General features: G+C 35.6%; 1 protein-coding gene across 1 annotated transcript in view; it reads right to left on the bottom strand.

Annotated features, from left to right (window-relative positions):
- The window catches only part of LOC149543133 (uncharacterized), a 327,129-nt gene extending 319,088 nt beyond the window's left edge, over nucleotides 1-8,041 (bottom strand). The window contains exon 1 of the mRNA XM_089798038.1: nucleotides 7,537-8,041. Within this exon, the coding sequence (XP_089654164.1) occupies nucleotides 7,537-7,896 (360 nt within the window). The 5' untranslated portion in view covers nucleotides 7,897-8,041. The remainder of the gene's footprint in view (nucleotides 1-7,536) is intronic.
- Nucleotides 8,042-17,974: the final 9,933 nt, after the last annotated feature.

Raw genomic sequence — 17,974 nt, 5'->3', positions numbered from 1 at the left:
TTGTTTGTTGAAGATGCGGTTCATGCACGACTGAAATGTAGCAGGTGCATTGGTCAATCCAAACAACATGACCAAAAACTCATAATGTTTGTAGTGACAACAGAAAGCAATTTTCTCCACATCTTCTTCCCTCATGCAGATCTGATGGTATTCGGAACGGAGATCTATTTTTGAAAAATAGACCGTGTCATGCAGTTCATCCAGCAGCTCATCTATCCTAGGAATGGAATATCTATTCTTTATTGTTTTTTTGTTCAATGCGCAGTAGTCCATGCACATGCGCATCGTCCCGTCCTTCTTTTTGACCAACACCACAGATGATACGAATGAGCTAGAACTAGGACGGATCCATCCTTTCTCTAACAATTCCTGAATCATCCTTTCGATCTCATCTTTGAATTTCTTGGGGTGCCGGTACAGTGTGGTTATGACTACCTTTGTTCCTAATTCCAACTCGATAGTGTGTTCAAACCCCTGATGAGGTGGTATGCCAGGAGGAATATCCATGAAAACTTTATCATGTCTACTTAAAATATCCTGAAGTTCATCATCCTGTGGAGGTGTTCGACGCCCCTTTATAGGTTCCACCGAGATAAAACAATGTGCAGCCCACGCAACGTCATCGTGAGAAAAGATTGCCTCCATCCGATGCACAGAAACTTCCTTTGGCCCTTCATTTGCCATTGCTCGGAGGACAACCTTCTTTCTGTCAACCACAAAAGTGAAGTCCATCCGTTTGAAACTCTGGATGTATTCATCAAGGGTTTCCATCCATTGTATGACAAGAATAACTTCCATGCCAGCCAGGTCCACTATGAAGAAGTCCTCAATCATCGTGTGATTCGCCATTGTGATACTCAGCTAAGGAACAAGGTGCGTGCAAGGCAAGAAAGTCCCTCCGACAACCTTGACCTGAAAGCTCGCATGCACCTCCGTAGGTAGACTTCTTTGTTTTACCAAGGATGAGTTTATGAAATTTAGAGTAGCTCTGCTATCCAACATCACTGTAACCCTTTGTCCTTGAAGGGTACCCCGTACACGGAAAACTATGCACCTCGGGCTGCCAACCAATGCAATGGTTCCTCCACGTTGTACCAAAGCGACAATTCTCTCCGTACAATTCAAACTGATGTTGGTGTCATTGTGGGGTTGGTTGTCTTCAGTCGGCATTTCTTCCTATTCGTCCTCATCATCGGACATGACCTCAATGTAATGGATCTTCCCCTTTCCGAGGCATCGGTGGCCAGGTTCCCAAGGTCCCTTGCAATTGAAACACAATTTCTTCCTTCGGAGTTCCTATCTAGCAGCTTCATCCAACGATAGCTTCTTGGGCAGAGGTTTGTCCCTCAGAAATGTCGATGATTTAGGATGTTACTTCGAGAGGATGATGCCGAGAACGATGCCATACTCCGTGCTTTATTGATTGTTTCCGACAGGGTGGCAGGATTGAACCCCTTTACCCAACCCTTCAGAGGTTCTGTCAGTCCATCCATGAAGAGCACTACCCGTCTTCTTTCGGAAATGTCTATGACCAAAACAGAAGGTCTCTGAAATTCTGCAATGAACTAATTGACCGATCCAATTTGTCTCAGTTGCACCAAATCCTTGAAATCGAGCTCCAAATCTTTACTATCAAATCGTTCTATCAATTTCTCCATGAATTTTGCATAAGTATTTATTTGATCATGCCCTAATGTGATGGTGTTGTGGTGCCACCATTCATGCGCAACTCCCTCCAAGTGCAGCACCGCAAATTTGATTGCTTCTTCTTCTGGCATGGGATTCAGCTAGAAGTAAGTATCGGCTTTCATTACCCACACTTGTGCAGATATTGAACCTGATCCGTTAAATGGTGACAAATTTACCTTACTCAACTTTCTTCTAAGGTCATCGTTTAAGTATCCTCTATTTTCGCCTCCTGAATATCTCATTTTTAGATCTGCTTAATCTTTGTAGGATATATCTTCTTCAAGGTTTGCATTCTTCCAATCTTCTCTCATCTCTTCGAAAGTTAGTTGTCTCCCTCCGTATTGTGCCTCCCCCCGTGGTGGAAAAGTCAGCATGGAAGGTCGAGAGTGTGTTGGCTGAGGGTTTGATTTACCTAACACCGAGTCTACATTGTGACCATTTTGTTCTCCAGATATTTTGTTCTCTACCAACTTCTTGAGAGTTTCTTCCATGAGTAGTTGCGTATCAGTGATTTGTGCTTAATTCCTGGCGAGTTCCCTCAGAAGAGCCACAAGTTCAATAGCGGTCGGTTCCCATTCATCAGCCATTCGATCAACGAAATGTGTCCTTCTCTTCCTACTATAAACTCTCATTCACTATCCACAGGCTGACAGGATCGAAGCGCTCTGATACCACTATAATGTCCCATGACTGTAATGTTCCCACGTACTGAGTTTTGTTTGCAACAATGGTCATACAAGTGCTTAGAATTGGGGTCTTACGGTGTGGGAATAGAGGTCGTACAGAAGATACAGTCCGAGTCGTACGATGATTACTGAGCCTACAGATGGGACCGTACAGTTGTGAATGTGGTCTCTAGAAGGTGGAAGCCGTACAGTTATGAGAACCATACAGTAGAGTGTCAAATCAAGGTGTGTACGGTGAAAGGGTGATGTTGACAGAGGAGTGTACAAGGAGTCCGTACATGGAGGTATGGAACCCGTACGAAGAGTGATTATGCATGGTCGTACAATGACTAGGGAGCTCGTACGGTGAGTAGAGAATGCAAAGTCGTACAGAAAGTTGGAGAGTGGAATGTATGAAGTGATTATGGATGGTCATAAAATGACTAGGGAGATCGTACGGTGAGTAGACAATGCAAAGTCATACGGAAAGTTGGGGAGTGGAATGTATGCAGGGATATCAAATGGAATCCGTACGGTATGACGAAGGGTCGTACGGGAGTGTCTAAGTGTGCCCAACGTTGTCTAGATGCTAGGTGTACGGTACAAGGAAATCTCGATGCTATCACTTGTAAAATGCAGAATGTGACATACACAAATTGCAAATGCAAAGCCAAAGATTCACCAATTGGTACTGATATTTCCCCATACAATTAAGTCTTCAATTTGCCAAATACAGACAGAGATGAACACCAACGAAATAGGGTGAGGGTTGAATCCCACCGAAACCACAATAAGCCAAATAGGGAAGATCTTTCACTTTCGGAATGGCAAACAACAAAGAACCCTAAACAGAAGTTCACAGTACAGAGAAATATATTCCAAAGCATGCCTACTACAATCTACAAGCCGTGCTTAAATACTCGTCAGGAAACTTTCCAAGGGTGTACAAAGATAGCCAACGACAACACAAACTACAGAAACAAAAATAAAATGGGTCTGAGATATATTCAATCAATCGGCACATTACAAAAGTTTGATTTATTATTTATTTTATAATAGGAACATTACAAGAGATAAGTAGTGCTGAAGCAGAAGAATTGCTAAACATTTGAAGAATGTCAATGAGGAGGTGAGAAAACACATCATAAAGATGAATACACAGTATAAAGCTAAGGAAGATGTGAAAAGAAGGTATAAGGAATTTCATATTGGAGATGAAGTCATGGTTCATTTGAGAAAAGAGTGTTTTCCAATGAGTACATATGATAAGTTGAAGATGAAGAATTTTGGACCGTGCAAGATAGTGAAAAGGCATGATTGTGGAAATGCTTATGAAGTGGAGTTGCCTGCTAAATTGAACATTTCACTAGTATTTAATATTCCAAATTTGACAGAGTATTATGAAGGAGGTGATGGAGATGAAGTTGCAGAAGTAGTGGAGTATTCTAACAGCTAATTCGGCTAGAAAAGAGATTGAGGAGATACTGGATAGTCGTGTTGGCAAAAGTACAAGGAATAGAACTTATGAGGAATACTTGGTCAAATGGAAAGGGAGGCCAGTAGAGGATTCATCATGGCTAACAAGGGAAGAGATTCACCGTCTTGGTTTTCCTCTGAACACCTGAGATGTGACAAAGTCACTTCTCAAATTACCCCAAGTGTCTAATGCAAGAGCATCTTGGGTGTAAGAGCAATCTTGCATCACCCAAAATTATTCTCTTTTCAGTCTTTTCTAGTTTAATAAGGACTGGTAGACAAGGTGGTTACTATTTATGGGAACTTGCTATTTTTAGTAAGTTTGTCATACGAGCTCAAAATGTTCTCATTTTCTACATGAAGGTTCATTTTAGAATTATAAGCCTATCATAAGAATCTCATTGCTCCAACTTAAGTATCGGAGAAGTTATTGCAGATTTCCAGTGGAAATATTTGCACAAAAATCTTCAAGCTCACCGTTGGAGGCCTTAGAGTGCCCGAATGAGGTCCGAAAACTCGACGGATAGGCACTTTTGCTATCTCAATCCTGTAGATCACGAGCTGGCATTTCCGAAAAGTGTTTATAATAGCCAATTGGAGCAACAGTTCGTGAGTTATGGCCTTTCAAAGTTGGGCTACCCAAAATATCTAAAATAATGGTTAAAGATGTATTTGGCTGATTCTATATGTATTGTTAGGGTCCATCGGCTCTAGGTATTAAGTTTCAATGTCTAGAACCTTCCCGGGCAGCATAAAATTGCCTATTAAAGAAAGGCCCAAACATTGTCCAAGATAGCTCTAAGTGGTAGTTCGCAACTTAGTCTTGCAAATTACTATAATGAAGGCACCCATCTGGGTTAGCATTTTGTAATTGTAAATTTTGTAATTCCACATTTGCGGCGCAAATAAGAAGTCCATATTTTGTTCTCGCATTTTTTGTTGTTTCTTTGTTTTTGTTATGAGTTTATGGTTTTAAGGGGAGCACCCTTCATCACTAGTGGCCTTGATTAGGCATAAGAATGGACTATTGTAGTGAGGATGACATTTTATTCATCTTGTAATATCATGCAATAAAGCATACTTGTTTCAATGTATCTATTATTATTAAGGAAAATTAACAATGTTTCAAGAAATAATATGTCAAAAGCCGACTAATACTATTTTAGGACAATGGATCAAACAAAGATGCATTCTGCAGCATCCTAAGTTATCTAAGTGACATCATCTATGGTGGTTTGGAATAGAATCATATTAGTGAGATTAGATTAATGCTCTTAATGATTCAATACTTTGGAACAGATATATTCTTTAAGAAAATGTATATGATGGAGAAGATTGAAATTTTAAAGCCTGGTTAACATTATTTGACCTATGTTCCAACATTATTTTGAAATTTGAACCTGATTGTAGACTAAACTGAGGATTATCACGTAGTGGCTATATATAGGGATAAGCCTTCAGCACTCCTTCCAGGTTAGTATTAGTGTGGGGGAGTGAAGCAAAAAACTCCAGCACTTTTCTGTGATTCATGGATGTTGAATCCATTCAATAAACATACAAAACAGATGCTTTACTTATTTATTCGTCAGATAATAAAATATGTATTAACGTTTTGTTAGTGTAGGGATTGAATAAGCTTCTAAAAATGCCATCCTCCACATGCCAAAGAGTCTTTCCCAGGCAGCATCTCAAATAACCACACAAAATGGCGAAGCCTATATTTTATACCATATAATCACGATGAAGGGGAAGAATAAGAGAAATATATACTAATATTGTGATTCAGAATATAATGGGAAAGACTGTTTAAAACGGAATATGGTTATGAAAATGAATATCAAGCGCATTTGGTCTCGTGTAAGTTGTAACACTCAAAATAAACCATTTTCAACCATTTGCATCCTAAAAGTCTTTACTACTTGAATTCCAGTAAAACTAAAAACAGATTGGCTCAGAACGGAATCTGCTCGTCTCTTACAGCACACTGAAAAAACGAATATTATTCTCCCAAAATGATAATGGTAGAAATGAAGTCGTGCGGAAAGGAACGGTATTAATTAAGATCGCAGATTATAATCCTTAATTAATACCTTCTATTTCTGTAAACTATGAATGGATATGGTACATACCTAGTTGCTATATCTCTTCGTTGTTTGAACACTAGCTAGGTATAGTGCGATGCAGCCAAGATGCAGTTACGTCGGTTTTATTTTTATAGTTGCCGGAGATCTTAAGCTGCCCAAGTTACGAGTGTGATCGCGTGGCGATACATATATATCACATTGATAAGAAATCTTACATTTCGAAAACGATTCAAGAATTATTGCTAGACTCTCATCTTACTCTAAGGTGTGGACTAAATTTTGGATCAGTCTGCGCGGTATCATAATTGTCAGTGGGCTTGCACTATGCTCTGTTCCCCATGTAAGGCTGGGGAGAACCAAAGCAACCCCCTCCTTTTGCCCCGACAACTGCAGAATTAGAGTATTTTGTTGCGGTCAGTTTTCTGTATAAGGGTGGTTTAACTTTAGACCCTCCCCAATCTGATTTTGGACAATAATTTAAAATTTCAAGCGTGAGGAGATTATTCTGAGGTATCAGTTCAAACTTCTTTATTTTCTGCAGTAGATAGCATTTCTGTGAGGAAACTGTATCTCCAAAAGCAATATCACGCAAACTTGGAATGAGCATTTCTCTTACTACATTAAGTGTCTCCCACAGCGATATCAAGTAAGCTTGGAACGAGAAACCTGTCAGGGAATGAATGTTTTCTGGTCAAGTTAAATTTTAAAGTATACAATATAGTTTTATTTGATCGAAACTTGTGCCCAGTTCTCTGAATCTGCCAGCTCTACCTTGATCTGAACTCTTCACCCTTGCTGAGTCCAAGTTTGCCTACAATGCCATAAGGACTGTAGAAATCTATGCCAAGGACTACTGCCGTTTTGTGAAACAGAAAACACGGCAGCAATCTGCTGTAAAGTATTGCTAGCATTGAACCCCATAATGTAAACATCTGTTCATTCTGATGAAATTTGATTCAAGTTGGTATTTTTTAGTTTCGAGACTGTTAGAATAAACAGTTTTAAGGTCTTAATCCAATATGCTTAAGGATTTAGTGGATTCAATCTGATAAATATCAGCTCCAAGCCAAGTAGTAATGGCTGGTTTCCTGGGAAAAATAAGTCAAATTCAAACGGTGAGAAGAAATTTACTTCAAAAGGAAAAACATAAAACTTTTAATCACGAGGACGGCTGGTAGCTCGTTGCTGAAATACACCAAAATAACTCCATGAGGTCAAACAGTTTATACACGGTAAAAAGGATGTGGGGTGCACATCAGCCACTTCCAACAAGGCCCACCGAACTATTTCATTTCTGTCACGAGATTAGGTTTTCTCCCATGGGTTTAAGATGCGCAAATCAATTTCATTCTTCGACAGCATGAAGGTTTTGTAAGCATCAAATTAGGAGGTATTTATGGTCAAACAGTTACCTCATTATTTAACCATTTGATCCTGAAAAGCACACGCACTCACAGATTTTTAATTAGGCAAACAGGGTAATACGACCCCCACAGCAATAAATATATGCACTTAATATGATCTGAGTATGCCGACTGGATTCTAGGATATAGCAAAAAATAAACCAAATTCAATTATCATGGCATAAGCGTTACAGTATATATAATTAGTATTAATTTTACCATGCCGGGGGTGCAGTATCCGCATTGAGTAGCATGGTGGGTCACAAGTGCTTTCTGAAGAGGAGAAAGGCCCGTTTTAACGCTCCCCACGCCTTCAATGGTGGTCACTGACATTCCGTCGACAGAGCAGAGAGGCCTCAGGCATGAATTGACAGGGCGAGGCTCCCCTTGAGGATCAGATATTATGACGGTGCACGCCCCGCATCCTCCTTCTCTGCAGGGCATTTGCAGCCCCTTCAAACCCATCTCCTCCCTCAGAAAGTCACCCAGTATGCTCTGAGGATTTGGCTTCTTCACTTCCACTTCTTTTCCATTAACTTCAAACTTCAATGAAGCTGCTGCTGCTCCTCCTCCTGACATTCTTCTCTTCTGGTGTAGATGAGGCGATGCTCTTTACTCACCCAGCTGTGCTCTTCGAGTCAAAGCTCTCTCCACCTGAAGCTCGAGAACATTAATCTGAATCAGGACATTTTATCTTTACATGAATGGGCTTACAGTCTAAAATGTTCTAATCAAAAAGTAGCTTCATTGAGTAAGGTGCAATTACGGAAGGGGGTGGAATGTTTTTGGATTGTCATTCTTTTGGTCAGCATCGTAATTTAATTGGTTTTGTTTAGAATTAGTGAAGGTGGTGGAATATTCTTTGATTATGATATCTGTTATAAATGGTTCAGGTTATATAGGGGATGAGAACAATGTCCTTTTTTAAAAATATTTAAAAATATTCTTATTAATGTTATTAAAAAAAACTATATTGGTATAATTAATGTAGAGGATGGTATTTTTTTTTTAAATAACTTATTATTCTTTATGGGTCATTATCATTTAATTAATTTTATGTACAATTAATGAATGTGATGGAATTTTTTTATTATGAATCTATCATAAATGATTCATATTATATAAAGGATGAAGTCAATATCATCTTTTCATTACTTCGGTTTTATCCATACTTCTATTTTACTACTTTATTTGAGAAACAAAGTATATTTAAGTTAGTGATATGCTTATAATTATTAGAGTTCAATAGATATCTATTCTTGGCTTTTAACTCTAAAGACATAGCATATAAGTCAAAATAATAATAATAATAATAATAAAATATTTAAGAGAGTGCACATTGTGAGCTTTGCAATTTAATATTTTTAAAATAATTAGTTTTTTTTTTAAATTTATATGAAGAAAAATTATATAAAAACATGTATACAACAACATTTATTATATTTAAGTTCTTTATAATTTTATTATTGTTTTTATTTATATATTTATAATATGTTATAGGCCAATGTGCTTTTTTCCATATATATATATATATATATATATATATATATATATATATATATATATATATAAATTATCAGTTAATTTCTAATTGGTTCTTAGTATGTTGTAAATGTGTTTGTAGTGGTGTAGCGGTGTGTGTTGTTGTTGCTAAATAATTCAATAAGGAAAAAAACTTATTGAATTATTTAGCAACAACAACACACACCGCTACACCACTACAAACACATTTACAACATACTAAGAACCAATTAGAAATTAATTGCTAATTTATATCCACTTATCTGTGTGTGTGTTTATGTGTGTGTGTGTGTGTGTGTGTGTTGTAAATGTGTTTGTAGTGGTGTAGCAGTGTGTGTTGTTGTTGCTAAATAATTCAATAAGGAAAAAGCACATAACTAATGCTAGCACAGTAATATGGAGATGACACTCATGTAAGATGATAGAAGATAGAAGCAAAGTCTAATAACAATAAAAAAAAATTCAAATTTTATTGTTTTCATTAGCATAACAAACATATTAGAAATGTTGTAGATGCATATCTATTTAAAAATTGATGCACATTGGATTTGCGCCCTCATTCATCCTCCATAGATGATGTTTCATATTCCTTTCATGTCTAACTGGATGAATGCTTGTTTGGCATTATTATACGATCTCTTTGACTGATAAGAGTTGTCCCTAATGATCCTTAGATCTATATGGTCCTATAAAAACTCTCTAAACCTTATTATGACACCTTTGATGGAAGCTTGTGATATGTATGGGGTAAATACAATAATTGTAGCTTGCATGACACTCTTGGTAGCCTCTAGACTCCTATGCGACACATCTTGATGCAACTAAAGAGCTTACAATAGTTGATTTCACTGTCATAAATAATTGTCAAATGATACCAATATGAAACTGGTTACCTTCAATGGCAATACTTAGCTTCATACCTCAATTCTTTGGAATTGGTTCTAATGAAATCCACAAACTCATTCAATGAGTGTAACTCTTTCAGATATTAGATTTATCTTGAACCTTAACCAAATTCTCATGATTGTATTTTCCAACATCAAGAAGAATGTCAACTAAGAGGTTTTTCATTCTCCAAGCCCAAAAATGTCAATCTTCATATAATTTCCAAGCATGCATAAATTTCATATAATTTTAAGAAATGCTAAATGAAAATGGTTACATCTCTTTTATGTTTAACTAGATGAATGTTTGTTTGGCACTCTTACTGGTCTCTTTGACTGATGAGAGTTGCCCCCAATGATCCTTAGATCTATATAGTCCTATAACAACTCTCTAAACCTTGTTACGACACCTTTGATGGAAGTTTGTGATATGTATGGAATGAATACAATAATTGCAGCTTGCATGACACTCTTGGTAGCCTCTAGACTCTAGCATGACACCTCTTGATGCAACTAAAGAGCTTGTAATAGTTGATTTCACAGTCGTAAATAATCATCAAATGATACCACTATGAAATTATTTACCTTCAATGGCAATACTTAGCTTCATACCTCAATTCTTTGGAATTGGCTCTAATGAAATCCACAAACTCATTTAATGTTTGTAACACTTTTAGATATTAGATTTTATCTTGAAACTTAACCAAATTCTCATGATTGTATTTTTCAACATCTAGGAGAATCTCAACTAAGAGGGTTTTCATTCTCCAAGCCCAAAAATGCCAATATTCTAGATAATTTCATATAATTCCCAAGCATGCATAAATCTCATATAATTTTGAGACATGCTAAATGAAAGTTGTTCCATCTCTTTTATATTGTTCTCATAAGATCTCATACCCTTGTTTTGTCAATGTGAGATAAATCATAACTCCCTTTATGCAAAGTATGCCTTTAATGTATTATAAAATAAAGGAGACTATTTTATTTAAATATTTTTGATACACTATACACTTTGCATTTATAAAGTTAATGCTATAGATTTAACTTTACACACAATAAATCATATCGATGATAATAAATATATTTTTTAGATTTTAAATAATTACCATCATGGTGTCACTGTCACAGAATGTCCAAACATGCCTATAATAACTTACTATAAATACTAATTATGCCCAAAACTACCTCAAAACCCTTCAAAATATTCCATGACTAAAATTGTCTTGGCTAAATGACCTCTAAATCCCTTTAATATCTTGGTTAGCCTATGATATCATGTAGAAATAAGATAATGATTCATAATAATATGAATGCTAGAAATGGGTCAATCCTCATAACTGGTGCTACCATAATTGCTTGTTTAATTTGCAATTTATATGTTCTTGCAATTTGACACTTAACTAATTTGTCTCCACAAGATCAACATAATCCTTTGAAGAAATTGGAAATTTCCTCTCAAAGAGAATTTCTTTCTTTATTTTTAAAGATGAGAAAATATATGATTTTTTTTGTTTTTTCTTGTTTACTTGTCTTCTCATTTTATAGCTTTAATGTTATACTATTGTCACAATCCAACAAACTTTACCTTGAAAATAAATTACCTAATCTCTTCCCATGCCCAACTAATGTGTAGGCTCCATAGACTTCCTTAAAAAACCTCAACGTGTATCTCTAACCACACGACCACTTTAACCATGAATATCTTTAACTAAACAATCCATGCTTAAGCTCTAACAACAACACTTCACTCTCGCGAAGCTCCCAAGGAAATGACCAATGTACTCAAAACAAAGAGAATTAACCAAACAAGATCAGTATCATGATCTAACCATCTACTCAAATGAATATCATATGCTCCAATAAACATATCATACTCCGATAAGAACTCATCATGCCAAAAATTTGATACATAGTTAAGAGTTTGTGAGGATGAGAAACCTCATGAATGATCATCTCTTCATTGTTGGAGACATTGTCAAGAGATTTCATCGAGTTTTAAGGTAAATTGTAAGTATTAAAAAGTTTATTATTTCATTTATCAATATACAATCTCTAATAAATTTCAAAGGGAGGATTTTAATTTGTATTTGTGACTACCTTATTGGAAAATAATTCCTTGGAAATATTTTGTATCATTTGGAGAGATCAATACATGTTACAGAAGTTTGTTAGAACTCAAAAGTGGGCCTCTTTAGTTGGGAGGAAGAATACAAGGGTTGTACAAGTCTACAATCACTGAAAACAATGTAGCCTAGGTATAAAACTAAAAAATCTTAGTCATGGCAGTTTGAAACTACATCATACTACACTATAAAGATATAGGAAGCTAAAGACATTGTTTTACATGATCTTGAGTTGTCATTTAGGCCTCAATCTAATAGAATAAGTTTCCTACTTTTCTTAATAGGGTTGCATCAAGCTATAAATTGTGTGATAATTTGTTGATATGTTTGCATGGTAATTGATGTTTTATAAGTGATGATGTTTAGTGGTAATTAATAAAAATATCATTTCAAATCATAGTTTGAGTTTGTATTTGCTTATTTGTTGATATACATTTCATAGTCATAGTTTACATCATTTCAATAAAATTCTAAAACTATCCAAAAGAGAACAAAAAAAATTCCTGGTAGCTTATAGTAGTATCTGTTAGAAATAACAGTCAACCAAGATAACTAAGGGGGGCGGGGGGTGTGAATCAGTTATCCAATAAGTAAAACATTTATCTTCCTTAAACAAACTTAACTGTTCAACCAAATTAAACAACAACCATAATAAAATGCTCATAAACAATTACACTAGATATGTTGACCAGGGAAACCCTTGATTAAAGGGAAAACCCTGGTGGGAATGATGCCCACAAGATGATATACTAATATAAATATTCCTTGTTAGAGGATGGACCCTGTTAGGAGTCTATTACAACATTTAGTACAATGAGTCCCTATTAGGAGACTTTGAATCCTTGTTAGGAGATTCCAACCCTGTTAGGAGTTTTGCCAACCCTATTAGGAGTTGTAGTACAATGTAAGTAAGATGAACCCACTGCCCAAACATGCAATTTCAACTACAAGAAGAGCTCATTGCTCAAGAAAGTAATTTACTATTATCTTCTTCTTTCCTCTATCTTGTCAACCAGACCAATCACTGTCAGACCTTGTAGACCAGGTCATGAACCTCGGATCCAAATGCCAAACCTCGAATCACTCAACAAAACCTCGACAATGAAGTTTCCTTCACTTCCACACTGCTTTGCTCAACTTCTCATTTTGCACTCTCTACTGTTTATCATCAATCATAAAGTCATATAACCACATTTCATCACGTTCCATGATAAAGGAAAATGTCCTTCCTTTATATCAAGTCCTCAAAACAATTCCCTGAGTCAGTTATTAGACCTTCTCAATTAATTATTATAGGACCACATTAAGAACACGTTACCCTTAGTGATAACATTAATCTTCCACCTTGCAACTTGAATAACTTTCCGTACACGTAATATTATGATGAGTGAGCTTAGCCACATCATCACCAACATGTCTTCTCCATGTCCTCAAACTCAATCCTCAAGATATTAACTCTACTAAAAGATATAATAAGTTTACCAGAACATGCCTCTGTCTTAGAACAATCATCACCAAAACTTACATAACTTCTTCTAAACTTGTCCTTTCTACTTTTGATGTTAACTACATATACCAGATACATCAAAAGTATCTCCCATAACCTCAAGTGGTTATAATGCTCAACTAATCATCCATACCAACTTGATCTTTACGTTGTTCTTCTATTAGAGACCACAAAAAACTGTTATGTTGACATCAATGACAAACTCAGTCATGAATGTAACATATCATTATAGTAGTACTCCCCCATAGGAATATCATCAGCATTCATGCTTCCAACCAATCTTCCAACAATCTCCCCCTTTGGCATTGATGGCAACATAGATGAAAAATATTTAGTTCCAAGAATACAAACAAAAGAATGTTCATCTTCAAATCCTATTCATCAATCATTTTCCCCCATTGATATACCTCAATGTGCTCTATACCAAACTATTATTCTACGTACTGTGCTTATGTCTAACATCTTCCTCAACATAATGTTTTTCATGCAATACTCTCCCCTATTAACATTAATGTCAAAGGTTTATGCAACCAACACCTCTGCATCAAATTGTACAACAATTGATTCTTACTAGCTCAAGTGTCAAAAGACACTATTCAAAACAACAACCAACAAGAGTCCTAGATGACTCTGTCCATCACAAATACTCCCCCATTCAGGAAGCATTAGCATTCAGTCCAAACAAACAATGGTGATCTGTTACCATAGACTGACGCACTCTTGCATCTTCTACTCTGATGTAGGAAGGGGCATAACCCTAAGCATACCTCGCAAATACTCAAAAGTCTCTTTGGGAAGAGGCTTAGTGAATATGTTTGTAGTCTACTCTTTAGTGCTCACATGTTCCAATCTAATTTCCTTTTCTGCAACTTTTTCTCTCAACATGTGATACTTAATAGAAATGTGCTTAGTCCTCGAATGCAATACTAGATTCTTGGACATATTTATCGTGCTTGTGTTGTCACAATGTATAACAACAGGTTCACTGATTTCTATCCTTATATCCTCTAACATCTACTTCATCCAAATGACTTGATTGCAATTATTTTCTAATGCAACATACTCTATCTCTATTGTACTTTGAGATGTACAATCCTGCTTATTGATTAACCAAGAAACCAATCTTCCTCCAAGAAAGAAAGCTCCTCCACTGGTGTTCTTTCTACCATCCATATTGCTTGCCCAATCTACATCAATATAAGCACTTAGAGTGAAATCATTAGATCTGTAATAGCATAATCCAAACTCAAACGTTCCTTTCAGATATCTAAATATTCTTTTCATTGCTGCATAATGTGCTTCTCTAGGATCAACCTAGAATCTTGCAACAATTCCCATTTGCTATATCCTACCTTGTGTGAGTTAGATATTACAATCCTTCAATCATAGATCTATACTTTTTCTGCTCAACAGTAGGTGTCTCGTCCTTTTTAGATAACTTGTGTCCAGTTACCATAGGTGTTCCAACGGGTTTACATGTTTCCAAACCAAACCTTTTCAATAAATCCTTAAAGTACTTAGTCTAAGAAATAAAGATTCCTTCTTTATTTTGTACAATCTGCAATCCTAGGAAATATTTCATCTCTCCTATCATACTCATTTCAAATTCTTTCATCTCTTCTGTAAACTTCTTATTTTCTTCATCATTTCCTCCAAATATGATATCATCAACAAATATTACTAAAATCATCAAACCATAATCAGTTTCTTTCCAATATAGATTACTATCTGCCATACTTTTGCTATATCCAAGTTTTGTTAAATGTTTGTCCAATATTGCATACCAGGTTCTAGGTGCTTGCTTCAATCCATACAATGCTTTCCTCAGTCTGCATACTATGTCCTTGTCATCTGTCAAAGGACATCCTTCAGGCTAGTCAATGTATACCTCTTCTTCAAGTTCTCCATTTAGAAATGTTGACTTGACATTCATCTAATATACTCTAAATTTCTTCTATGTTGCATAGTCTAAGAATAATCTTACTACTTCTATTCTAGCTACTAGAGCATAAGTCTCCTCATAATCTATTCCTTCTTGCTATGAGTAACCTTTACATACCAATCTTGCTTTGTTTCTTACAACTTCTCCTTGCTCATTCATCTTATTCCTAAATACGCATTTATTTCCTATCACATTCTTGTTTGTTGGTCTAGGGACCAATTCTCATGTCTCAGTCTTTACTATATGATCCAATTCCTCTTTCATAGCTTGTTTCCAGTAATTGTCTTTACATGCTTCATATGTATTCTTAAGCTCAACTTGAGATATCAAGCATGGTTCTTCATTTACTCTACTTCTTGTCATCACATCTTTGTCTTTGCTTCCGATGATCTATTCGGATGGGTGATTCTTTATCATGTTCTTTCCTAAAGTAGGAGTTGTTATCTCAACTCTTGGCTCTACTAAAATTTTCAAGCTTTGTTCCTACCTTGGCTCTCCTTCACTCTACAAATCATTGTTAATCTCAAGAAATACCTCATCATTCCTTGTCCTAGTAAAAACATCATCATTTGAATTGTAATCAACTATTCTTTCTTGTTATTCTGAATTTTTCATCAATTCTCACATTTGCACTTTCCATAATAGTCTTTCTCACATTTGCACTTTCCATAATAGTCTTAGTTCTCTAATTATAATATCTACAAGCCTTGCTTTTCAATGAATAACCAAGAAACATACCTTCATCACTTCTAGCATCAAACTTACCAATATCATCATCTCTCTTTATGTAACACTTGCATCCAAAGATTCTAAAATACTTAATTGTAGGTGAGTGACCAGACCAAACCACAGTTCATAAGGTGGCTTGTTAGTGTCCTTCCTGAATTGCACTCTGTTCATAGTGTAGACTATTGTATTCACAGCGTCTCTCCAAAATGTCTTGGATACATCATTCTCTACTAACATAGCTCTTGCAGCTTCTGTAACTAACTTGTTCCTTCTCTCTACAATGTCATTCTGTTTAGGTGTTCTCAGAGCTGATAGCTTTCTTTTGATTCCATTTTCTTCCCAAAACATGTTAAACTCATTCGAAGTAAATTATCCTTTCTATTTGATCTCAAACATTTAATCTTCATACTAGATTCATTCTCAACTCTATTCTTGAATATTTTGAACTTATCAAATTCCTCATATTTCTCTTTAAGAAATGGAACCCACATCATTCTAGAAAAATCATCAACTAGAATCATAAAATACATTTCACCATAGAATTCTTTAGTCTTTGTAGGATTGCTAAAATTTGTGTGTATAGTCTCCAACTTCGTTGTAGTGTTAAAGTTCTTGCTAGGAAAAGAAGTTTTTTTTATGCTTAGCCAAAACACACTCCTTGCAAATTGTGTTAGTAGGCTTTACAATCTTTGGAAAATCTCTAATTACAAACATTATACTAGTCCTTACAATATTGTCAAAGTTTATATGACAAAATCTCTTATGCCATAACCAACTGTCATCTACCTTTGCAACCAAACATGTCATTTCAGTAGGATTCAACTGAAATACATTACCTCTATATTTGATTCCTATTCTAATTACCTTTCCATCTTTATCTTTGATCATGCATGTCTTTTCTATGAACTGCAACTAATAACCTTTGTCTAGTAGTTGTCCAACACAAAAGATTATGCTTTAAACCATCAATAAACTATACATCCTCAGTGTTAGTTTTACCATCAAGAGTTATAGACCCAATACCTTTTACTTCACATGTTGTATTGTTTCCAGCTCTGACAATTCCTCATCTTGACTTTTGAAGTCAACAAACTTGTTCATGTCACTAGCCGTATGATGTGAACAACCATTGTCAATTATCCAATTAGATTTCTTCTCAACCTCTAATACCAAAGCTACCTTCTCTGTACTTTCTTCTTTAATTGCCACAAATCCAATTTCATCATCACTAGCACTTAATGCTTGTTCATCAGAATCATTATATTCATTTGCATACAAACACTCTCTATCTTTTCTAGCCTTATAATTTCCCTTAAACTTTTTCTCCCTTTTAGGATACTTAGATGCATAATGACCATATTCATCACAAGTCCAACATAGATTTTCTTACCTCCTTTTTCTCTTCTTACCAAAAGGGCTACCCCTTCTTTAGTCTTTTTGTCTTCCTCAAATCTGTTGTTGCTAGCAAAATCTGCTTAGCACTTGTGCTCCTTGATAAGTTAGGTCAAATTTTCAAGGCACTGAAACCTGTCTCTATTCTGGTCAATTCTCCAGACTATCTAAGTTCATTCTCATTTGATTCAAGTCTTCCAAGCAATGTCTCCTTTGTGAAATCTTTGGTACAAGATATCAACAACTGTATCATCTGAACTATTGACTTAAATGGTGGTGTTAGAGTCTTCAATATCTTCCATATAACCTCATCATCTTCTTTGGTTCCTCCTTGAGCTTTAATACCTATAGTAATTTCTGATATCCTGCCTATATATGTTCTTACAGATTCATCTTCCATCATTTAGCATCTTGAAACACATAAATCCAACTTTGTAGCCTCAACTTCTTAGAATGTGCATCACCTTCAAAACTATTTTCCAAAGCTTTCCAAATCAAATGTGAAGTAGTAAGTGATTTTACTCGATTTTGCTCAATTTCAAGAAGTGCAGTCAAT

This window comes from Cupressus sempervirens, chromosome 8 (genome assembly GCF_028749045.1).
Source record: "Cupressus sempervirens isolate cs-2001-9-10 chromosome 8, ASM2874904v1, whole genome shotgun sequence".
Lineage (NCBI taxonomy): Eukaryota > Viridiplantae > Streptophyta > Pinopsida > Cupressales > Cupressaceae > Cupressus > Cupressus sempervirens.
Note: the sequence above shows the minus strand (reverse complement) of the source record. Positions and strands in the feature narration are given on the sequence as shown.